Here is a 20456-nt window from a genome sequence, read left to right as displayed (position 1 = left end):
CTAGTAGGGAAAATGAAGTGATTATCCCTTTGTATAAGACAAAGGTCACGTCATACCTTGAGTACTGCACACAGGTCTGGTGGCCTCATTTTTGGAAGGATATAGAGTTGCTTAAGTGAGTATAGAAAAGGGAGACGAGATTGGTGAGGGGAACAAATGGTTGCCCTTACCAAGAAAAGCTTAAGTTCTACAAATTGCAGCATTTGGAGACTAGGCACCTGCAAGGAGTTCTGATTGAGATGTATAAGGCCTTGAACGGGTTGAGCAGGCTCAATTCTGATAGGATTCTTCCACTTGCTCAGATTACGAACCCGAGGGGGCATAAATTCAAATTTAGGAAAGAACAGTTGTAGAATACCTGTGCGGAAATTTGCCTTTATCCAGCAGGTGGTTGACTGCAGGAACAAATTTCCATCTGTCGATGTGAAGTTGATAGCTTAAATAAATTTAAGGAAGAACTGGACAAACGTTTAAAGGGAATAGGAGTGTGAAATGTCTTTTTTTTTTTTTTTTAATGAAAACCCCAAACACGAGAGGTACTTAGTACTGTGCAAATGTTGGAGGTTGAGAAGACGAAAGAAGATATTTGTTGACATTATATTTGAACTTCTATAGACTGTAATTTTCAGGAAATACATATGAAGGAAGGTTGTTCCAGTAAACGGCAGTTGAATGAATAAATGAGGAAGATGAAAAGTTGGTTCTGTGAGTTTGAAGTTGGACAGTAAATGGAAGTTGGTAGGTTGTGGCACGTGTTCAGACTGTTTTGAAAGAGAGTGGGAATTATAGAAGCCAATTCAGAACAACAGTGTCCATGGATGTATCTGCAGAAAAGGCATGTGGCAGACACAGTACGTCTATGAGAAAGCGAGTGGAGAGACTCTGTTAGAGATGAGTCATTAATTAACCTACTGCCCTCTTCTGAATGGATTCAAGAAGCTTGAAAGAGGTTTTGGGAGCACTGCCCCAGATGTGGGAACAATATTCCATGGTAGGGTGGATTTGAGATTTTTACAGAGTGAACATATGTTTGAAAGAAAAGTAACGCCGACAACTAAAGAAAAAACCAAGTTTTTTCGATGCATAGAAAGCAATATTTGTAGTGTGCCAAGAGAGATTAGAAGTCAGGGTAACCCCCAAAAGAGATATATCCTCTTGATTAGAAATCGGAGTATAACCAAGATAAGCATAGGAGCAGAACCTTTTTGCGAGATATAAGACAGGACTGAGTTTTAGAAGAATTGAAATCACCGAAGTGGTCTTTGCCCCACTGGAGAATTACCTGGAGATCGGAATTTAAGGTATTGGTGGCAGATATTTGAGAAGTTGAAGCTGATTGAGCAGAACAAGGTTTCTCAAAGTGAAAAGTGGTAAGCAATGTGCTATCATCAGCAAAACTACGGATAGGATTTCCAGTCAGTGGAATATCAATAATATACAAGAGGAAAAGAGTGGGGAAAGAACTGAACCTTGGGGGACACCAGCATTATTGCAGAAGTTAGAAGACAGAGAGCAATCTACCATCACCCTCATTGAGCAGTCAGAGAGAAAACCATAAGATAGAAGCTTGTTTAGAAGACCTTTATGCCAAACAGGATCGAAAGCCTTTGAGATGTCAAGAGCAACTGCTTGTGTTTCACTGAACTTTTCCATTGAATTGGTCCATAAATGGATAATATAAGCCAGAATATCACTAGTGAATCGACACTTACGGAATCCATACTGGCGATCATTGAGCAGATGGAAGGTTTCTAGTAAGTTTAAGAGTTAGCGGTTAATTGATTTCTCCATTACTTTAGATAGAAAGAGTAGAAGAAATTGCAATGGGACGATACTTGGATGGGAGGGATTTGTCATTCTTTTTAAGAACTGGCTGAATATGAGAAAATTTCCAAGCAGAAGGAAAAACACTTTTGAAATAAGAAAGTGAAAAAAAAGGCAGCAAAGAACAGGAGTAAGTTCAGGACCACAGATTTACAGAACAAGTGGAGAAATACCATCAGGACCTGGAGCTTTCTTAGCATCAAGATTTGTAAAAATCCTTCTGACATCCTTTTGACGGAAGACCACGGGACGCATTGAATGGAGCATGCTAGGAATGGTGGGAGGTTTTACCAAGATCATTAATACATGAGCTAGAAAAAAAATGGGATGGTAGTATGTCAGCTTTATCCTTAGCTGAAATGACAATAGAACCATCTAGTTTTGACAGAGGTGGGAGCAGAGATTGGCAAAAGTTGCGGCCAATAGCTTTGGCAAGAGACCAGAATGCTTGGCTACCATTAGGGTAAGAAGCAAGTTTTCTGCTCTTAACCCGTTCAAACTCTAGTTTGGACTGATTAACAACTGCTTTACAATTGTTGCGAGCTTTGGTGTAGGCAGAAAATGAAACTGAAAATTAGAAACAAGCCAATTACAATATGCAATGTTCTTCTCTTGAACAACGTGAGCACATTTATTCGAAAACCAAGGTTAAAATAAAGGACAAGATTTTAAAAATGGAGTGTGGAATAAAGGATTCCATTCCTACAAGAATAATTTCGCTGACACAATCTGAACCAAACTTGTAAATTCTTGTAATGCCAAACAACACAAGGTAGGGAATACCATGAGATAAAGGCTCCATTGGAGAAGAAGCAATCGCCATGTGATCTGAGGTGCTTAAAGGACTACTCTTGTCTACCTTATACTTAGAAAGGTCGTTTGCAAGAAAAAGATTGTTGGCTGTATGGTTGGGATTGTCTGGTATTCTGGTGGGTAAATGAACAATCATCAGTAATTGCAAAAGCTCAGCATCTCGACCAGCTGGGTCTGTGTGACCAGAAAATGGAAGCCAGCTGGAGTTGTGAACATTAAAATCACCAAGGAAAATTACCTCACTGTTAGGAAAGTTGGACTGGAGAAAGTAAAGTTGGAAGGAGAGGAAGTCAAAGAGTTCCAAGTGATTAGTTGAGTTGGGAGAACAGTAGAGACAACAGATGAATTTGACACAATGAGGTAGAGAGATTTTAAGCCAGAGAAGATCGAAAAGAGGAGATTCCAAATTACCAAGTCTCTGACAGGGAATATCGGAACGAACATATGCACAAGTACAACCTTTGAGGCAAAAGGAATCGTACAGTAAATAATTTGGGCAACTGAGATGAGGAGTGGTTGAATCAACTGATAACTGAGATTCTGTCAGAAAAAGTACATTGAGTTTGGCAGACTGCAAGTGGAAAATGGACATTAAGAATAGAACTGAGACCACATATATTTGTGAAATGAACTAGGAAGTGTTTGGGAAGTTTAGTTCTTTTCACAGATAAGTTGGCTCTATAAATTTGACAATTCATGGTGTGTTCAACAGTAAGATAAAGTGGTGGCAGGGGGGACATGCTGTATGAAGTAATGAAATTTTTGGATATGGCATACACATGGTAAGAATATACCCAGATCCTTGACATAACGTGGCCTCGACAATGCCCCCCGCATGCACACTATTTGGACTCCCTCCAGTCACTATCTGGCAGAGTAGAGGTAGCAAGATTATATACACTTGCTGATCCAGAAGCCTCTTAGAGAGTTACTGATAGGTTTGGTCCAGGTGCTAACTAGCGGCCGGGTGCGAACACCGTTTTAGAGCTGCACTCTCTGAATGTCTGATGGTACATAAGCTTGCTGTACCTTCGAAATGAACACCGTTTTAGAGTTGTACTCTCTGAATGTCTGATGCTACATAGCTTGCTTTCTAGCACCTATGCCTCTATTACTACTACTACTATTTCTTCATGACTGTATATACACTCAACGCATGGAGAAACTGTCTAAAACTAAGAATACTCCAATAAAATGCACTGATTTACTGGACGAAGCTATTCAGACTAAAAACATTTTTTGGAGCTGTGAAGCATAACTTTATTTATTAATTTAACATTGGTAGTGCAGTAATTGTTTCTAATTCTCTGATTAATTTGACGAAGTTTTTCTTTATTCGAACCTTGTAATGGCTTAAAAAAATCACAATTGACTTCTGCCACCACTGTGTTGTACACATAAGAATGTTCAAATTTTTCTGCCATTGTTTTACTATTGATATAGATGATAATTGGAGGTTTCTACTTAGTTTTGGAGCAGTGTTGTTTTTTTTTTTTTTTTTTCCCCTTTGTTAGTTGTTGGCGCATCAGCTTCTGTGGCCATAATGCACCTCCAAAGGTTTTTGCAGTACTCTGATCCAGCCCCAGCGGGATTCGAACCCGCAACCTTTGGGTTGCCAGGCAGGCACTTTACCCACCCGGCTAGCCCGGTCGGCTTAGAGCAGTGTAATCAGTATCAGAAAAGTCTTATAAACTATTCTTTATAGCAATACATGCATGTTTTAACAACTTAACTTTATCCCACAGTATGTAATGTACAACATTAATATTCGTAGAACTTTTTTGTCAGTGATTTGGGAGGAATAGGATATTGCATAATGAGTAGTGTAGTGCATAGTAGTCGAATTGTAGGTTTTTAATTGTCAGAATAAATTATTTTGTTTTAGCCAATAAACTTTATCTAGTAAGGCTATAACTGATTTAAAACTCTACAATGTGTATATCACTGAGTTTTTATCGTAATCTGTATATCATATAATAAAACTTTTCAATGTGTTTACATATTTAACCCCAGGGAGTTCATATCTGGTGAGTATGGGCTTGGCACACCCAGGATCCTGAGCTGGATATCATCATTCTTATCTTTCTTGGTGATTCCCTTCTACTTCTGACTCTCTATCTCAGGGTAATTCAGAATTTTTTTTTTTTTTTTTTTGGCTGTTGCAGCAGAAGCCTCAGGCTTCCTTGCACCATATGGCTAATAATAATAATAATGACTATGTGTATTGTGTGCTATACCTAACAGTATAGCACAACATACATACCCCCACAGAGAGGACAGACAGGACAGGTGGGGGGGTCATCCTCTTAGTTCAGAAGTATATTAAATATAAGGTAGTGCATCCAGTCAACATGGGTGGCCAGTGCAATGTTGAGTCAGTTTGGTGTAACATAAGCAATGGGAAAACAATAAGAAGAGTAGTAGTAGGTTATAGGCCTAATTATGGTGATGAGTATAACAAATAACTGTACAAAGGAATAGAATGGGTCAGTAAATCAAAATGTCTTCTAATGGGTAATTTTTAATTTCCAGATATTGACTGAAACTTGTGGGTTAGTCATTCAAGCATTAGCAAGAATTTTGTGGATTCATTGCATGACACTTTGTCTACAGCAGCTTGTGAGAGATATAATAAGGAAGAGATACTCTTGTTCTGATTATCAGCAATGACTCTTCATTCATTATGATGTCACTCTTCATTCATTTGGATGGCATAGATTTAAATTGAGGATGGATGGCTGAAGGATAGGTGTGAGGAGATTTTCCTACATACAGACAGGTGGTTGATTGATGGAACAAGCTTCCATCTGGTGTGTTTTTTTAATTCTTACTTGCATAAATTCAAGTAAGAACTAGACAAATTACTGGAGGGATTACACAAGTGATGTGGGAGTTTTTTTTTTTTTTGTCTGATACTTTATAAAGCCTGCTTCCTTGCATCATGTGCCACTAATAATAAAAAAATAATAATAACTACATTCAATCTATAAATTTTTTTTACATACAAATTGTATGTAAAATATAAATGATAGTATATAACACAGCTATGGTGATCAATACATCCTATGTTAATATCAATATTTTTATAAGAATAAGAGAAATTTACCTCAATAGGATACGTAGAACACTTCCATATGATACTCTCTAGAAATTAAAATGAAAAAAAGATTTAACGCAAAGTGATTACAGTAATCATTTTGAGTTAACCTTTTATTCGTTTTAATTTCTGAAGAGTATCATACGGAAGTGTTCTACATATTGTACTCAGGTAAATTTTTCTTTTTCTTCTTCTTATAAAAAAAGAAAAAAAAAGTAAAATCGAAATGATAATTGCTGGATTTCTATTAGTCCAATTTTAATGAAATTTAGAGGGGGTAAGCAAATGCTTTTAAAAGGCCTAAATATAAAATGTCACAGATATCTGTCTGCTGAGACAACTTGATGAGAGTCAAGTTGTTACCCCAAGGATGGACTGACATGGAAGACAATAGGCACGTAGTGCATATATGCCACCATGCCTAAAAAACATTATTTAATATTGATTGTTAGAGTTGTGATCACTTAGAAAAAATCATTATCAAAAAAAAAATGATTTTATAGTTATTCTTCGCCTGAAAAGATATTTAAAAAACACCAACAACCCAAAGGCTCAAAAATTACCACCTTTCCATAAATGAACAATAAAATTTCTCTATTATTTGGGAGTTATACTGACAAATATTTTTTATTATGCTCGTGGTTTTGTTTTTTTTTTAAACTAGAGAGAGAATAATCTTGTTCAAAGGAGGCAATATGTTCTAATTCTTTATTATAACTTAATAATTAAATATAAAATGACATTAAATATATATTATAAAATCATTTAAAAGCATTTTATGCTATTTCAGCTCAAAACAAAATTCTTCACATACCTTCATATACACTAGGAACTCTATTTTCAAAGTATACCAAAATTGGCAATTCATCTAAAATTCCATACTCTTTGGCAACAGTATCATCATCAATTCTTACAAAGGGAATTCCATGTCGGTCAGTATCATCATCAATATTTTCTAATTCTGCTAGAATTTTAGCACTATTTTCATTATCCTTATCATCTGTAATTATAGTTCAGAAGCAAATTATTACTTGAAAAGTAATTAAGTACATTTTTTAAGTAAATTACTTAAAATTACAAGTAAAAATTTTAAAAATTAAAATATCATGAATTAAAAAATTGCAAGTAAATTACTTAAGCAGGGTAAACAAATTGAGGCAACTATAATTGGAATTTATACTCACAAAAAAGAACAGTCAGATACTGTGATGTGTCAATCAGTTCCTCGAGTATCTGAATATTTATATCTTCAATCTCATCACTTGCTTGTTGATCTATCAGCCACTGAAGAACTTCTTCTTCTTTCATCAGGTTTCCTATAAAATGTAGATAAAGAAAAACATAACATAAACTACTATTTAATATTTAAAAAGAAATATTATTTAAATATGTTTTTTAAATATTTAAAAAGAAATATCTGAATATTTCTTTTAAGAATTTTAGTACTGTAAAATGAATTAATAAGGGTATTCAAAAAACAGTTTGTATATAAAAAGTCCTTCATTATTACTTTTAAATCTAGCATTTTAAAACCTGGAATTCTCAAAAATCGAGAACTTTTTGAAAAGTTTGCATAAAAAATTAAATAAAACTAGAAATCAGTCTGAAATCTTGAACTTCATCGAATACTATTACTTCAATTATTATAAATTACATATGACTATAGAACACTTTGCTTAGCTACCCTAAGTAGCATATTTTCTGATGTGAAGTAAACTGTGTGATGCATGTATCCCATTAGTTGCTCCTAGTTGATAGACACCTGTTATTCATATTGTACATTATATAACTTGGAAAGTCAGCATTTTTTGTTTTTTATTATTTAATATTAGAAATTGATTCATTAACTTCGCTGTGCATCTAGTTTTCTTAATTGTGGGGCTTTGAAATTATACAAGGCAAATATAACCCAAGGAAATGTACCATATCACTCCCCTTGGGAAAATTTCCTGAGGCTACTGAAGATAATCTGAAGAGTAAAAGATTAAATGGAATTTGGATTGTATCCCAATTATTCAGGTAGAAAAGGTAATAGAAAATACAGTAAGTACCTGCCTTACATAAGCCCGAGTTATGTAACTTCGGACTTATGTAAATTTTTTTTCACTCAATTTTTTTTAGGATTGTAAAATTTAAAACAGTAAAAAAAAATAAAATAAAAATAAGCAATCAATAACAATGAACATGGCATGCACAACTTGCACAAGTGAGATTTAGCCTGATGTAGCTGAGTGGTCAGAAGCATGAGTGCAGTAGCAAGAGCTCTTTGAGTGGACCGGGGTTCAAGGCCATGACTGCTAAATACGATTAACGTTTGATTGATGATTTATTGTAAACTCCACTGACCTGATTGTCGTGCTGGAGCATAAAAGCAAGAACAACAGAATACTGAGTAACAGCCGACCGGGCTAGCCAGGTGGGTAAATGCCTGCCTACCAACCCAAAAGTCGCGGGTTCGAATCTTCGGGTTTGGATCAAAGTACTGCAAAAACCTTGGGAGGTGCATTATGGCCACAAAAGCTGATGCGCCAACAATTAACAAAAAAAAAAAAAAAAAAAAACTGAGTAACAAGTTTATGAAGCTCAAAAAAATAAGAATGAAGAGAAGAGTCTAAAAGTATATTTATGTTTTTTTTTTTTATATGACTGAAGATTTCAGTGAAGGGGACACATTTCACCATAATAACGAAAAAACCCACAGAATTCCAGCTATCGGTATTATCGCAAATGCAATAATATTGAGTTTATTACCCGTTTATAATGAACTGCACTAACAGAAAAGCCCAATAAACGAAACTATAAATTGTTTTTATTGTTTTATGGTAGTGACATCCTCCGAAATAAGCTTAAAACCCTCAAACAACTCTTGTTGTCCAAGAGCATGGATATAATTTGTCTAACAGAAACATGGCTTGAACCTGACCAGGAGTCAATAGCCGGTGCTCTGGCCACTGGATTTTCATCATTCTTCAAATTAAGATCTCAATCTAGAGGCGGCAGTTTTGCCATCTTCATCAAAAGATTCCAACCTGAAATTTGTGCACGTCACATCCTTACTTATGAAGCAATACTCGTAACTGAGAAGTTTAATGCATGTTTAATCGATTTAGCGGAAATCTACATACCCCCAGCTCCAGATATTGCAACAATTGACGATGCTACCAGCTGGATAATGAGTAAGTTACACCCTTCTGCTACTCACATTCTCTGCGGCAATTTTAACCTTTCACCCCATCTGAGCCCTTTCCTTCAGCAACTAATGAACAATCTCTGTCCATTAAATTTTACGATTATCAATGAGGAGCCAACGAGAGGCACTAATCGTCTTGATTCTATGTTCTGGCATTTGCAGAGTTGACATTCCACCAGAAATGTTCTTCAAATCATTACTTCTTGTTTTTTTTTTTTTTTTTTTTTTTTGTTAGTTGTTGGCGCATTGGCTTCTGTGGCCATATTTCACCTCCCAAGGTTTTTACATTTTCTACTCTGATCCAAGCCCGAGGCGGGATTCGAACCCGCAACCTTTGGGTTACCAGGCAGGCACTTTACCCACCCGGCTAGCCCAGTCGCCACTTCTTGTTCTGCCTATACCTAGAAAGAATCATTTTTTTTTTCTCCGACTTTTCTGAATCCCAAAAAGTGCCTCAAGGCAGCGCAGTCTATTCCATGGCATGTGCTTGATGGATGTGACCCAATGCTCGCAGTTGATCTAATCACAAGATGGATAAATACAGTCACTCTCTATGCATCAGCCAAAACCATACGCATTTCTCCAAGGACTAGAGCTTGGTGGACCAAAGATCTAGCACGCAGTTTCCACAACAAGCAGTACCTTCACAGGCGATGAAAAATCTCTGGTACAACCCAAGATCGGATCCTATATTTCAGGGCATGAGCTATTTTCAACAGACTCAAGGCATCAGCCATAAAGAGATACACCGATGCTACCTTGTCTAAAGGAAAAGCACCATACCCATCCAGACACTGTCTCATTAATTCAAATCTTGATCTAGATAACCGGATGGACTACATTTCAAGATTCAAGGTCAAATTATGAGCATCCTTGATTGAAGATATGCAAACATCTCTCCTATTTACAGAGGGGGTGAAATATGAGAGAGAGAGAGAGAGAGAGAGAGAGAGAGAGAGAGAGAGAGAGAGAGAGAGAGAGAGAGAGAGGAGTTAGAAGGCTTAAAAGTATATTAAATAAGAGAAATAGTGTTATTATTGAAATTAGAAATTATAAGTGATGTATGTTGTTGTTGTTGTTTTGGTTTTTAGGAGCATTAGCAGCTTAGGCCATATTGCTTCGGGATATGCGATGGCCATTTCCTGACCTTTCCGCATCATCCGTATTTGGTGGTGACGGGCTCGAACCCCGGTCTAATCAAGAAGCGTGTGCTACGCACTGCTGCTCCTTCCCACCTGGCTACGGAGGTGCCAAGTGATGTATATTTACTGAAAGTTTCCAGAATTCATTGGGAGCCATTCATTCATTCATAAGACTGAGTATTTTTCTTCTTATTTATTTGTTATGCTGGTAGGCAAGATCCAGACTATATTTAAAAATGCTTCAAAATTGTCACATATGAACGCTATGTTGTCAACTGATGTCCTGCAAAAATATAGATAATTGTATTCCAGAAAAAGACAAGAACAAAATAAATAAACATAAGAGTCTTGATCAAGTGGCCACTTCTGTAAAGGTAAATGTAATTAAGAGATTTTCTTTTATTTACATAGATTTTGAAAATACAGATTGAAGCAAAGTCAACACATTAAAGGATAAAAGCATTCATTCAAAAGCAACCATTATCTGGAACTGCTCAAAAACACAGAGCAAGCATTCTCTTTTGATAAAGGACAATCTTCCAACAGTGTAATTACAGAATAAAACTTTTTGTGGCTGTTTGGTTAATGCTACAATACCTTAAGTAGTGGTGTCCAACCTATGGCCTGCGAGCCAGATATGGCCCGGGAATAATTTTTATATAACTCATGCGGAAAGTGAACTAAAACAGCATTTAAATTTTGTAAATTAGCGGCCAAAATTTTCTCATTAAATGTTAAGTTTTGTTCAGAAAATGTTATGGCATATTGCACTAAATAAAGTTTTTGAATATATATTTTCAATTTTAGGTGTATCATTATATTTATTTATTCATTATTGCGTATTTTAATATTTTCAATTTTAGGTGTATCATTATATTTATTTATTCACCTTAACATTGAAAATCTGTGATCTCTTTCAGGTTTTAAATTTTCTAAAGTGAGCATTTAAAAGCAAAAGTAAGCATATTTTTATAATTTTAATAAAATCTAAAAAAAAAATAACTGACATAGATTTGTTGCACATAAGCGTTGGGAATTTGCATTTTTCTTATATATAGCCTGAAAATAAAAAACATTAACATGAAAATGGAAATTTCCTTCCTTTTACATGTAACAAGATATGGAAAATGTAAAAGACTTAATTTTTTTCAAATCATTCAGTGTGGGCCAAAAAACAAATCTAACTTTGAATATGACCCCTTTACAGGAAACGGTTGGACACTGCTGCCTTAAGAGATTAAACAATTAAAAAAATGTTCTTAGTTTTAATCTCAGCAGCACCACTAGATAGTATTTTGATTTATAGTTGTAAAGTTTTGTGTATGCACAGTGAAGTTATTTCTGAAAATTACTAGGTCAGAAATTAGAATTATAATATATGGGGGTTATCAAAAAGTTCATACCCTGACCTAGATAAAACATCAGTAGGAAGATGCCATTTTTAATATAAGTTGTCTACATATTCAACAACTAACACGTGAAATTTCATTCCCATAGGTGATCATACACCAGAGGTGGAGCCCGGAATCTGAGGAAGGACGCTATGGGTGACAAAGTAGAGTATCGAGCAGTGATCAAGCTCCTACATTTGAAAGGCAAGAAAGCTCAGGAAATTGATGAAGAAATGGAAGCTGTATTGTCTATCATTGTCCAGAGTTGTCATTGGCAGAATTGTCCATCCTATGACACTCTAAAAAAGTGAAAATGGGAGTTTCAGTGTGGTCATACAAGTGTCTTTGACGAGCCAAGAGAAGGAAGGCTATCAACATTAACAGACAGCGAGATGGTTGCAAGGGTTGAGTTGAGCAGCTGGTGCTGAGTGACAGGTGTGTGACAATTCATTTCATCGCAAATGCAGTGGGAATCAGTTATGGGTCTGCCCACAGCATTTCACATGACCATCTGCACAGGTCTAAGGTCTCCCTCCACAAGATGGGTTCCAAGATTGTTGACACTTTTGCAGAAGCAATATCAAATGCAATCTTGCCAACTGGTGGATTTGTGTAATGTGGGTGTTGAAAACGTTTTTGATCGGTTGGTGACAAATGACGAATGCTGGGTGTACCAGTATGATCCAGAGACTAAAGACAGGTCAAAGTAGTAAAAAAGCACACCTCCACCCCACCTCCCAAAAAGCCAAAGACCACTCCATCTGACCAAGAAGGTTTTGGGTTATCCCGACAGATTACCTACCTTGTGGTTCCACATTCACTGGAGAATACTACAGAAATCTTTTGAAAAAGTTACGCGATGCGTTGAAGGTGAAACAGCATGGAATATTAACTAAAGGTATCCATCTTCTGTCAGACAATGCACCGGCTCACACAGCCACTACCAACTTTGTTGCCCAGGGCAGTTTCAAACTCAGGCAAAAAGTTTGGACTTCTGTGATCAAGGCATTAGGCAACTGATCCATAGATGGGAGAAATGTGTTACTATGCAGAGAGAGAGAGAGAGAGAGAGAGAGAGAGAGAGAGAGAGAGAGAGAGAGAGAGAGAGAGAGAGAGAGAGAGTAAATAGAAAAGCATTAAAGTTCCTGTGAAGTTTCGCCTTTCTAGGGCTTTTTGATACCCCTTCGTATAAAAGAAAACATTATGATGAATTTCATATTTATTTATTTAATTATTATTATTTTTTAATTTATTATTATTATTTTTTGTTTCAAGTGAAAATACATCTGTCTCAGTATTTTACTATTAGGAATATCTCAATTAGAATATTTAATCGATTGTTACTTTTAAACTAAGCATTTCAAACCTGTGTCTGCTGTAAACCTATACAGTCACTAGAACTTAAAAGCTTTTGTTTTATTTCAGCAATACTTAAATCTTGAAGATTAGGATTTAAGGGTGCAGTCATTACAAAGAACCTGTCTGCATTTCTTAACTGTTCTCTGCAAGGATTGCTGCATTTCTTAACTGTTCTCTGCAAGGATTGCTGCACTCTACTACCAAAACAATTTTGTTTCAGAGATGGAGAACAACAATCATTTTATTAGTAATGCGGCACATTGCTACTAGGTAAAAACGATTTTTTAAGATGTTTTGAGAACACACAGATATTCTCATCTAACAGATCTAGAGGTGCTCTGGATTCATTATGGTAAGTTATTATGTAGCACAGAGCGAAACAGAAGACAAAATAAAATAAAATAAATTACATGTTTAATGTTAAATTGCAAAACACAATATGTTAAATACATACAGTACAAAAAACTTTCAGTTATTATGGTAACCTTCATCAGTCAAACTGAGAGTTTAGGAACTTAGAACATAAGGGCGTGTAACACTAGTCATGCACAGTAAACTGCGTGATGTAATAGTTAACTGTCTGATGTTGAAGCCTGTGGTTCTGACGTATGTGAACATTGCCAACGTTTGTCAGTCATGAGGATGGTTGCTTCAATAATAGGGCGGACACGACATCCACTGCTTCTGTTGACCGAAGTATTAGAGCACATGATGTGCAACGATTCCACTCAGACATGGCGTCAGTAATGGCGGGACCGATCATGACATCACAATGTGGGTCAATGTCGTATCGGGTTGACCAGAAGTGCTCAGCAATGGCTGAGTGTTCTGAGATACATTTGCCAAGCCCTCTCCCTGTTTCTCCGATGTAGCAACCAGTGCAGTCATGGCAAGAAATGCGGTAGACTAGTCCAATTTGTAGTATGGTGGGAACCCGTGTTTTCATTCTAGAGATGAGGGATCGCAATTTCCTGCCCAGGAGCTGTATGCACTTTATTCCATGATATTTCAGGATCCTAGAAACCTGCTGTGAAAGGTTTGGGTAGTATGAGATAAAGGCACTCACAGTGGAGTCATTATCTTGAATGTTCCTGTTGGTCGTTACATGGTCATGTGCCTGCAGGTCACACCTGTCTAGGATACTGGTGGGATAGCCACACCTTGCAAGATCAGTCTTGACCATAGCAATCTTGGTGCACCTCTCATCTACAGAACTAGAGTGGGTCCAGGCACAAGTTAACGATGTCCAGCAGTGCCAAGAAGATGGCTGCGCATGTGTGTGTGTGTGCTGACTGATAGTTGGTAAATCTACCATACTTAGACACCCTTGTCCGACATGAGGGCACGTGCTTGAAGACAACAGTCTACCACAAGCCAATGTGTGCTGGCCAATTTACCAACTATGGGTCAGCACACACGTGCAGCCATCTTCTTGGCACCGTGCGGACATTGTTAACTCGTGCCTGGACCCAATCTAGTTCTATAGATGAGAGGCGCACCGAGATTGCTAGGGTCAAGACAGACCTTGCGAGGTGTGGCTATCCTGCCAGTACCCTAGACAGGTGTGACCTGCAGGCACATGACCATGTAATGACAAACAGGAACATTCAAGGTAATGACTCCACTGCGAGTGCTTTTATCCCATATTACCCAAATCTATCACAGCAGGTTTCTAGGGCCCTGAAATCTCATGGAATAAAGTGCATACAGCTTCCGGGCAGGAAATTGCGATGCCTCATCTCTAGAGTGAAAACACCGGTTCCCACCTTATTACAAAGTGGACTAGTCTACTGCATTTCTTGCCGTGACTGCACTGGCTGCTATATCAGAGAAACTGGGAGAAGGCTCAGCAAATGTATCTCAAAACACAAAAGAGCCATCCGTTTAGCGTACATAGAACACTTGGCCATTGCTGAGCACTTCTGGTCAACCCAACATGACATTGACTCACATCGCGATGTCATGGTTATCAATCAGTCCCGCCATTACTGACGCCATGCCTGAGTGGAATCGTTGCACACCACGTGCTCTAATACTTCGGTCAACAGAAGCAGTGGATGTCGTGTCCACCCTATTATTGAAGCAACCATCCTCGTGACTGACAAACGGCACATTCGCATACGTCGCAACCACAGGCTTCAACATCAAACAGTTAACTATTACATCACGAAGGTTACTGTGCATGACTAGTGTTACACGCCCTTATGTTCTAAGTTCCTAAACTCTCAGTTTGACTGATAAAGGTTACCATAATAACCGAAAGCTTTTTGTACTGTATGTATTTAACATATTGTGTTTTACAATTTAACATTAAAACTTCGCATTTATTTTATTTTGTCTTCCGTTTCGCTTTGTGCTACATAATAACTTACCATTTTAAAGAACACTTTTTTCTTAAGGTAAGTAGTGTATGCACACCCATTCAAGGAAGCATTGTGAAGTTAGAACAAGCCTTGTATTGCTCAAACTAGCTTTGGCTGCTTCAAAAGTCTCATCTTTTAGACTCCAACTTTGAACACAGGCCTTCAAATGAGGTTTTTCCCTTGGATAAAATAAGAATTTTGCTTAAAGGCATTTTTCTTTCATTGTAATCCTTAATCCAAATAAAGAATGGAAACTTCCTTTGTTGCAAGTCATATGCTTGGAATGCAACTCCAGCATAATTGCTGGAGTTGTATTTTTTGCAACAAAGGAAGTTTCCATTCTTTATTTGGATTAATGATTACAATGCTCACTGCTCTTTTTTTTTTTTTTCCCTTGTTCCTAGTTGAAAAATGATTGGGGATTCCAAGGTAAAAGGCAATGAAACTTGAAATTTAATCAATACAAAATGGAATTTACTATATTTTGCAAATGATGCAATGTAAACCAAACCAACAAAAATCTGAATATATTCATTTCTGGCCTTACATTATATGCATTTCTGTTCAATCTGTCCATATTAGGTTTTTCCAGTATTAAACAGTTTTAAGTTGGCAATAACACCTTTTATGTACAATGGCTTTCTTACCTGGCTACTGTGAGCTATCTTCTACCATTACCACATACTACAATGCCAACCAACCTGATAGATGAAAACAAAGTTCAGTGATTTAGGCTAATGCATGGTATTTCTTGTACCAATAAGTGATTTATCTGAATGTATAACGTACCACATGCATGTATTCTTCAGACAAGCAAAATCATGCTGACTGTGTTAGTAATGTATAAAATATGATAATATTAAATGGTAGTTTTAATTTTAAATTTGAATATTTATATTCAACTATAAATTTCAAATGTTTGTCAGTCTTCAATAAAAATATGCTTTACATAAACTGACCATGGTGATTCCAAAAAGATCCATCTTAGAGTGTCACAAGTTAGAAACCACATATGACACAATCTCAACATCCTCACAATCCACTTGGGATATCTTTTAACCACAGGTTCATGAAAACTCTAAATATTTTAATTTTTAGTTCATATATTACTTTGATATTTTAGAAATACTTAAAGCATCTTTACTTTACATGATTTTGTCCTTTATAACAAAATCAGACAAAATAAAACATGTTAATGGGATCAGTGTAGACCAGGTCAACTTGTATCTACTTCTGTAGTTCCAACATGCAAGTATAGTCAAATACAAGTGTAGTTTAAGCCCCAACTTACTGTGTACCAAATTAATAAATGAAGGTAGTGACTCAGATAACAAAAACTGAATTAACTGTGTAGAGTTTGGAATCTTGTTTAATTATATATATAGTATGCATAATTTTACCTAAAATTAGTACAAATTTTTAATCAATTGTTATTTATAGTGCTTTTATGTTTTCAAATCATTATTCCTCCATATATATATAAAATCTCTCCACCTCCTCTGTTACAATTCAGTATGGTCAGTTTGCGTGGAGATTATTTACTCTACGTTAAACGTGAGAAGGAAAACCAGTACAATGTTTTAATATATTTTATTCGTTGATGAAATAGGCTATTCTTATATATATTTTCATTATTTTTTTTTTCTTTTATCTTCTTAATATGGCCGAGTAGCTGTTTTGTCCATTTAGTGTAGGGTAAGGAAATCTGGCAAATTCATTCAGAGTTTATAGCTGTGTGATGCTGAAACAGTTTTCTATTACTGTAAATTCTAGCTTTCTTATGTGTAAATTAGCTGTTCCACAGTTGTGTCTGCAACTCCCTTTGCTGATATGCATCCGACAGTTCTATGCTAAACGTGAGATTACCAAAAATAAAAACGGTGATGTCTTATTGCTCCATCCACTTTATACAGTGACATCATGGTCAGAAAATTGAAGATTTGGACTGTTTTAATGGTGTTATACAATCTGAGCTTTACTTCTCAACCCTCCAGTAGGATAGATCTGATTTGTTGCGTCATAAAGTTTTCATGTGTGACAGGTTCACAGGGAATAATGCAGCCTCTACTGTCATATTGCAATGAATAGTTTCTAATACTGCTGACCTTTAGAGTTACCATCAACAAGTCACAAGGGCAGAGACCCAATATCATGGATCCAACATTGTAGTTGGTGCCAGTAAAAACTTCTTACTGAGCATGGGCCACTCTTGTGGTACTATCGAAATGCAAGTTGTACATTAAAACTTGTAAAGATAAACAGACTAATACATTTAACAGTAGCTACAAGCAGAGGCAAAAAAATTATTCTTGCATTGCTTCTACTGAGATATGCAGCAGCCTGGAAAGCAAAATGTTGGGGACTGGAAAGGCCAGCTGGGGGAAGAAGGTCCTCATGGAAGAAGTAAATACATGGGCTGTGATAGGCTGACTAAGAGCAAAAACAGGCATATGTATACTTACTTGTGCACCAATGCTAGGAGGAGAGGAAACAATTTTGATAAATTTGAAGTACAGGTTAAGTCATCAAATGCAGACGCTGAAAGGATATCAGACATATGGTGCCACTCAGACATAATGAAGCTGAACTTGAATATGGTGAGTACTATAGAAAGGATAGGAAATAGGGGTATCATTATGCTCTTGAAAATGTACTTAGTTCAACAGGATGGCCAGCGCAATGTTCAGTCGGGCTGATCTGCCATATGCACTGGAAAAAGAAAAATGAGAGCAGAACTATGTTATAGGCTGTGATGAATAAACGACTGTGATGAGTATAAAAACAACTATACATGCAAATAGAGTGGTGCAGCAAATCGGAATGTCTTATAATGGGGAATTTTAACTTTCCAGATACTGACCAGAACTTGTGGGTAAGTGGCTCTCACAGTAGCAGAGCTTTAGGTAACTTGAGGTAAACAAAAGAGAAAAAGGAACTAGAAAGGAAATTAAACTGTCACTTAGAAAGAGCACTCTATATATCTCAGAGAAAATCACTTGTTACTATCGCTTGGCATTCAGGGCTCCTCCATTTGTGACTTAATTACAAAGGAGTTACTAATTACAGGCTGGTTTATATCTATCATAGGCTTCTGTATCACCTGATGATTTGTATGCATCCCATGGATTTTTCTTCTGTGTCTCAAGTCTCACCAGTTCATCTGACATCAATTTAGATCTAAGCTTGGAATAGTATTTCTTAGTTGGTATGAAAAGCCTAGTAGCTTCTATGATTACTTCCCTGAATGCTTCCCATTTAGAGAAGCATTCAGTTTCACTTAATAAATTTTTATTAATGTATCACATTCAAAATTCACCCCAGGGGCTCACATCTGGTGAGTATGGGCTTGGTACACCCAGGGTCCTGAGCTGGATATCATCATTCTTCTCTTTATTGGTGATTCCTTTCTCTCTTTCTCTCTCTCTCTCTCTCTCTCTCAGGGTAACTCAGGAATTTTTTTTTTGTTTTGGCTGGTGCAGCATAAGCCTCATGCTTCCTTGCACTATATGGTTAATAATACAGGTAGTTCCTGACTTTACAAGTTAATTCATTCCTAGTGCACGCTCGTAAAGTGAAAACTCGTAAAACACGAATTTATTTCCCATGGACATCATGTTAAAAATAGGGGTTACATTCTCAATAGTGAAATTAGTTAGCTAATTAGTTTGTTTAAACAATGATTGATTTATCCAAAGAAATGAAAACGGAGCCTGTAAAATCAAAGCAAATTATAATAATAAAGAAATTATTTATGACTCACAAATGTTAAAGAATGTTTATTCTTCGTCATCATCATCATTGACTAAATGCACACTCGTTGATCACTCTGTAAAGTTCCACTCTTACAACTCCAGAAAAATAATAAATTTCTGTCTTTTAAAATTAATTATTTTTATACAGAGAGGGTAAGCTAAGTTCTTTTACTTCTAAATCCACACAGATATTCATCTGAAGCAGAGTGCTAATTAGTTATGCCAATGTGAGCAAGTACAGAACAATTGGAAAGTGACAATGGATGGCAAGTTTGATTTCTAAAAATAATGGTTCGGAATGCAGACAATGGCAGGAAAGATATGTTGGGGAAGCAATGAAGTCACTGTCCCAAATTATCCATTAATCGTGGTATGTGCTTGAGTAGAGTAATGGACTGTGAACCTAGTAATGGAAGATAACTTAAGTTTCAGGTACATACAATTAAACTCACTTTAGAATGCATTTTGGAAACAGAAGGGTATCTGTTTCTGACTACGAGCGGAACAAACCAGATTAAGGGAAAGTTCCAGAAGGAAGTAGCTCCGCAGTCTTTGTACTTCAGGAGAAGGATGCCCAGCCATATAGCACAGCTGAAACAAAGATTTGAGATGAAGGACAAACTAGAGTAGAGATGCTGGAAGAGAAGGTGATTGTATTAGTTAAAAAGAAGGCAGGAGAATGGAAACAAAAAGTAGGAGCATGAGGAGAAAGGGGAACTTTAGTTTTTGAATGTCCGAAAAAGTGTTGTAATGTCGTGTCGGAAAGAGTGGTCAAGCAGAAGTACCTGTGTTTGATGTAAAGTGGAGGGTGAAGATAGTCGCCAAAATGAGAAGGGTGTCTGATAAATGGCCAACTGAATGCTCAAGGAGCCCGAGCCTCCTCATAATAAGAAAGTAAATGGATGCAGACCATCACCCATCGATTCCTCTAAAAGAGAATGTAGGAAAGAAATGCCTGTAGAACTCATAAGCCAAGCACAAGGAAGATGGCACAGAGAAAAACCAGAAGTGGAGGATCAATTTACTGGTGGCTGCGAAATAAAGAAAGGGCAAGGAAAAGTAAGTCCCAAACAATTATAAAGGTTAATTGTTAGAATCTGCTCGGGACTGATAATTGTTAACTTTGTCGATGGATAGCTTGAGATAGGCCTAAAACACTAATAAATAGCAAGAAACTGGGATAGGTGGGGGGAGAGAGAGAAAATACTATCTAGCTCTGATATAATGGAATTGTGTAGAATATATGTATAAGCTCAGGATTATGTTGCATAAGTGCTCTAGGGAGAATATATGTATCCCTAAATTGTATATGTTTGTGAAAGAAAAAAAACAAAGGGATAGATATTTGATTGATAACTGGCTAGAGGAGCAGTATTTTGTAAGGATAAAAGGACTGTTTTCAGAGAGTTGTATAGTCTGAGATTGTTAGAGGAAAGGTGTAGTATGTACAAAAAGATTTGAAAGAAAATTTTAGATTAAATGAAAAAATATGTATGATGAATATGTATAAAGGAAGTAGAAGGAA

General features: G+C 36.6%; 1 protein-coding gene across 1 annotated transcript in view; it reads right to left on the bottom strand.

The window, feature by feature from the left end:
• The window catches only part of LOC150081560 (uncharacterized), a 710435-nt gene that overhangs the window by 340112 nt on the left and 349867 nt on the right, over positions 1-20456 (bottom strand). The window contains exons 15-16 of the mRNA XM_090380128.1: positions 6919-7050; positions 6549-6734 (exon numbers count right to left, since the gene is read on the bottom strand). Coding sequence (XP_090236254.1) covers positions 6549-6734; positions 6919-7050 — 318 coding nt within the window. The remainder of the gene's footprint in view (positions 1-6548; positions 6735-6918; positions 7051-20456) is intronic.

This window comes from Mastigoproctus giganteus, chromosome 8 (assembly GCF_048544385.1).
Source record: "Mastigoproctus giganteus isolate SK-2022 chromosome 8, ASM4854438v1, whole genome shotgun sequence".
Classification (NCBI taxonomy): domain Eukaryota; kingdom Metazoa; phylum Arthropoda; class Arachnida; order Uropygi; family Thelyphonidae; genus Mastigoproctus; species Mastigoproctus giganteus.
This window is presented reverse-complemented; position numbering and strand designations above follow the sequence as displayed.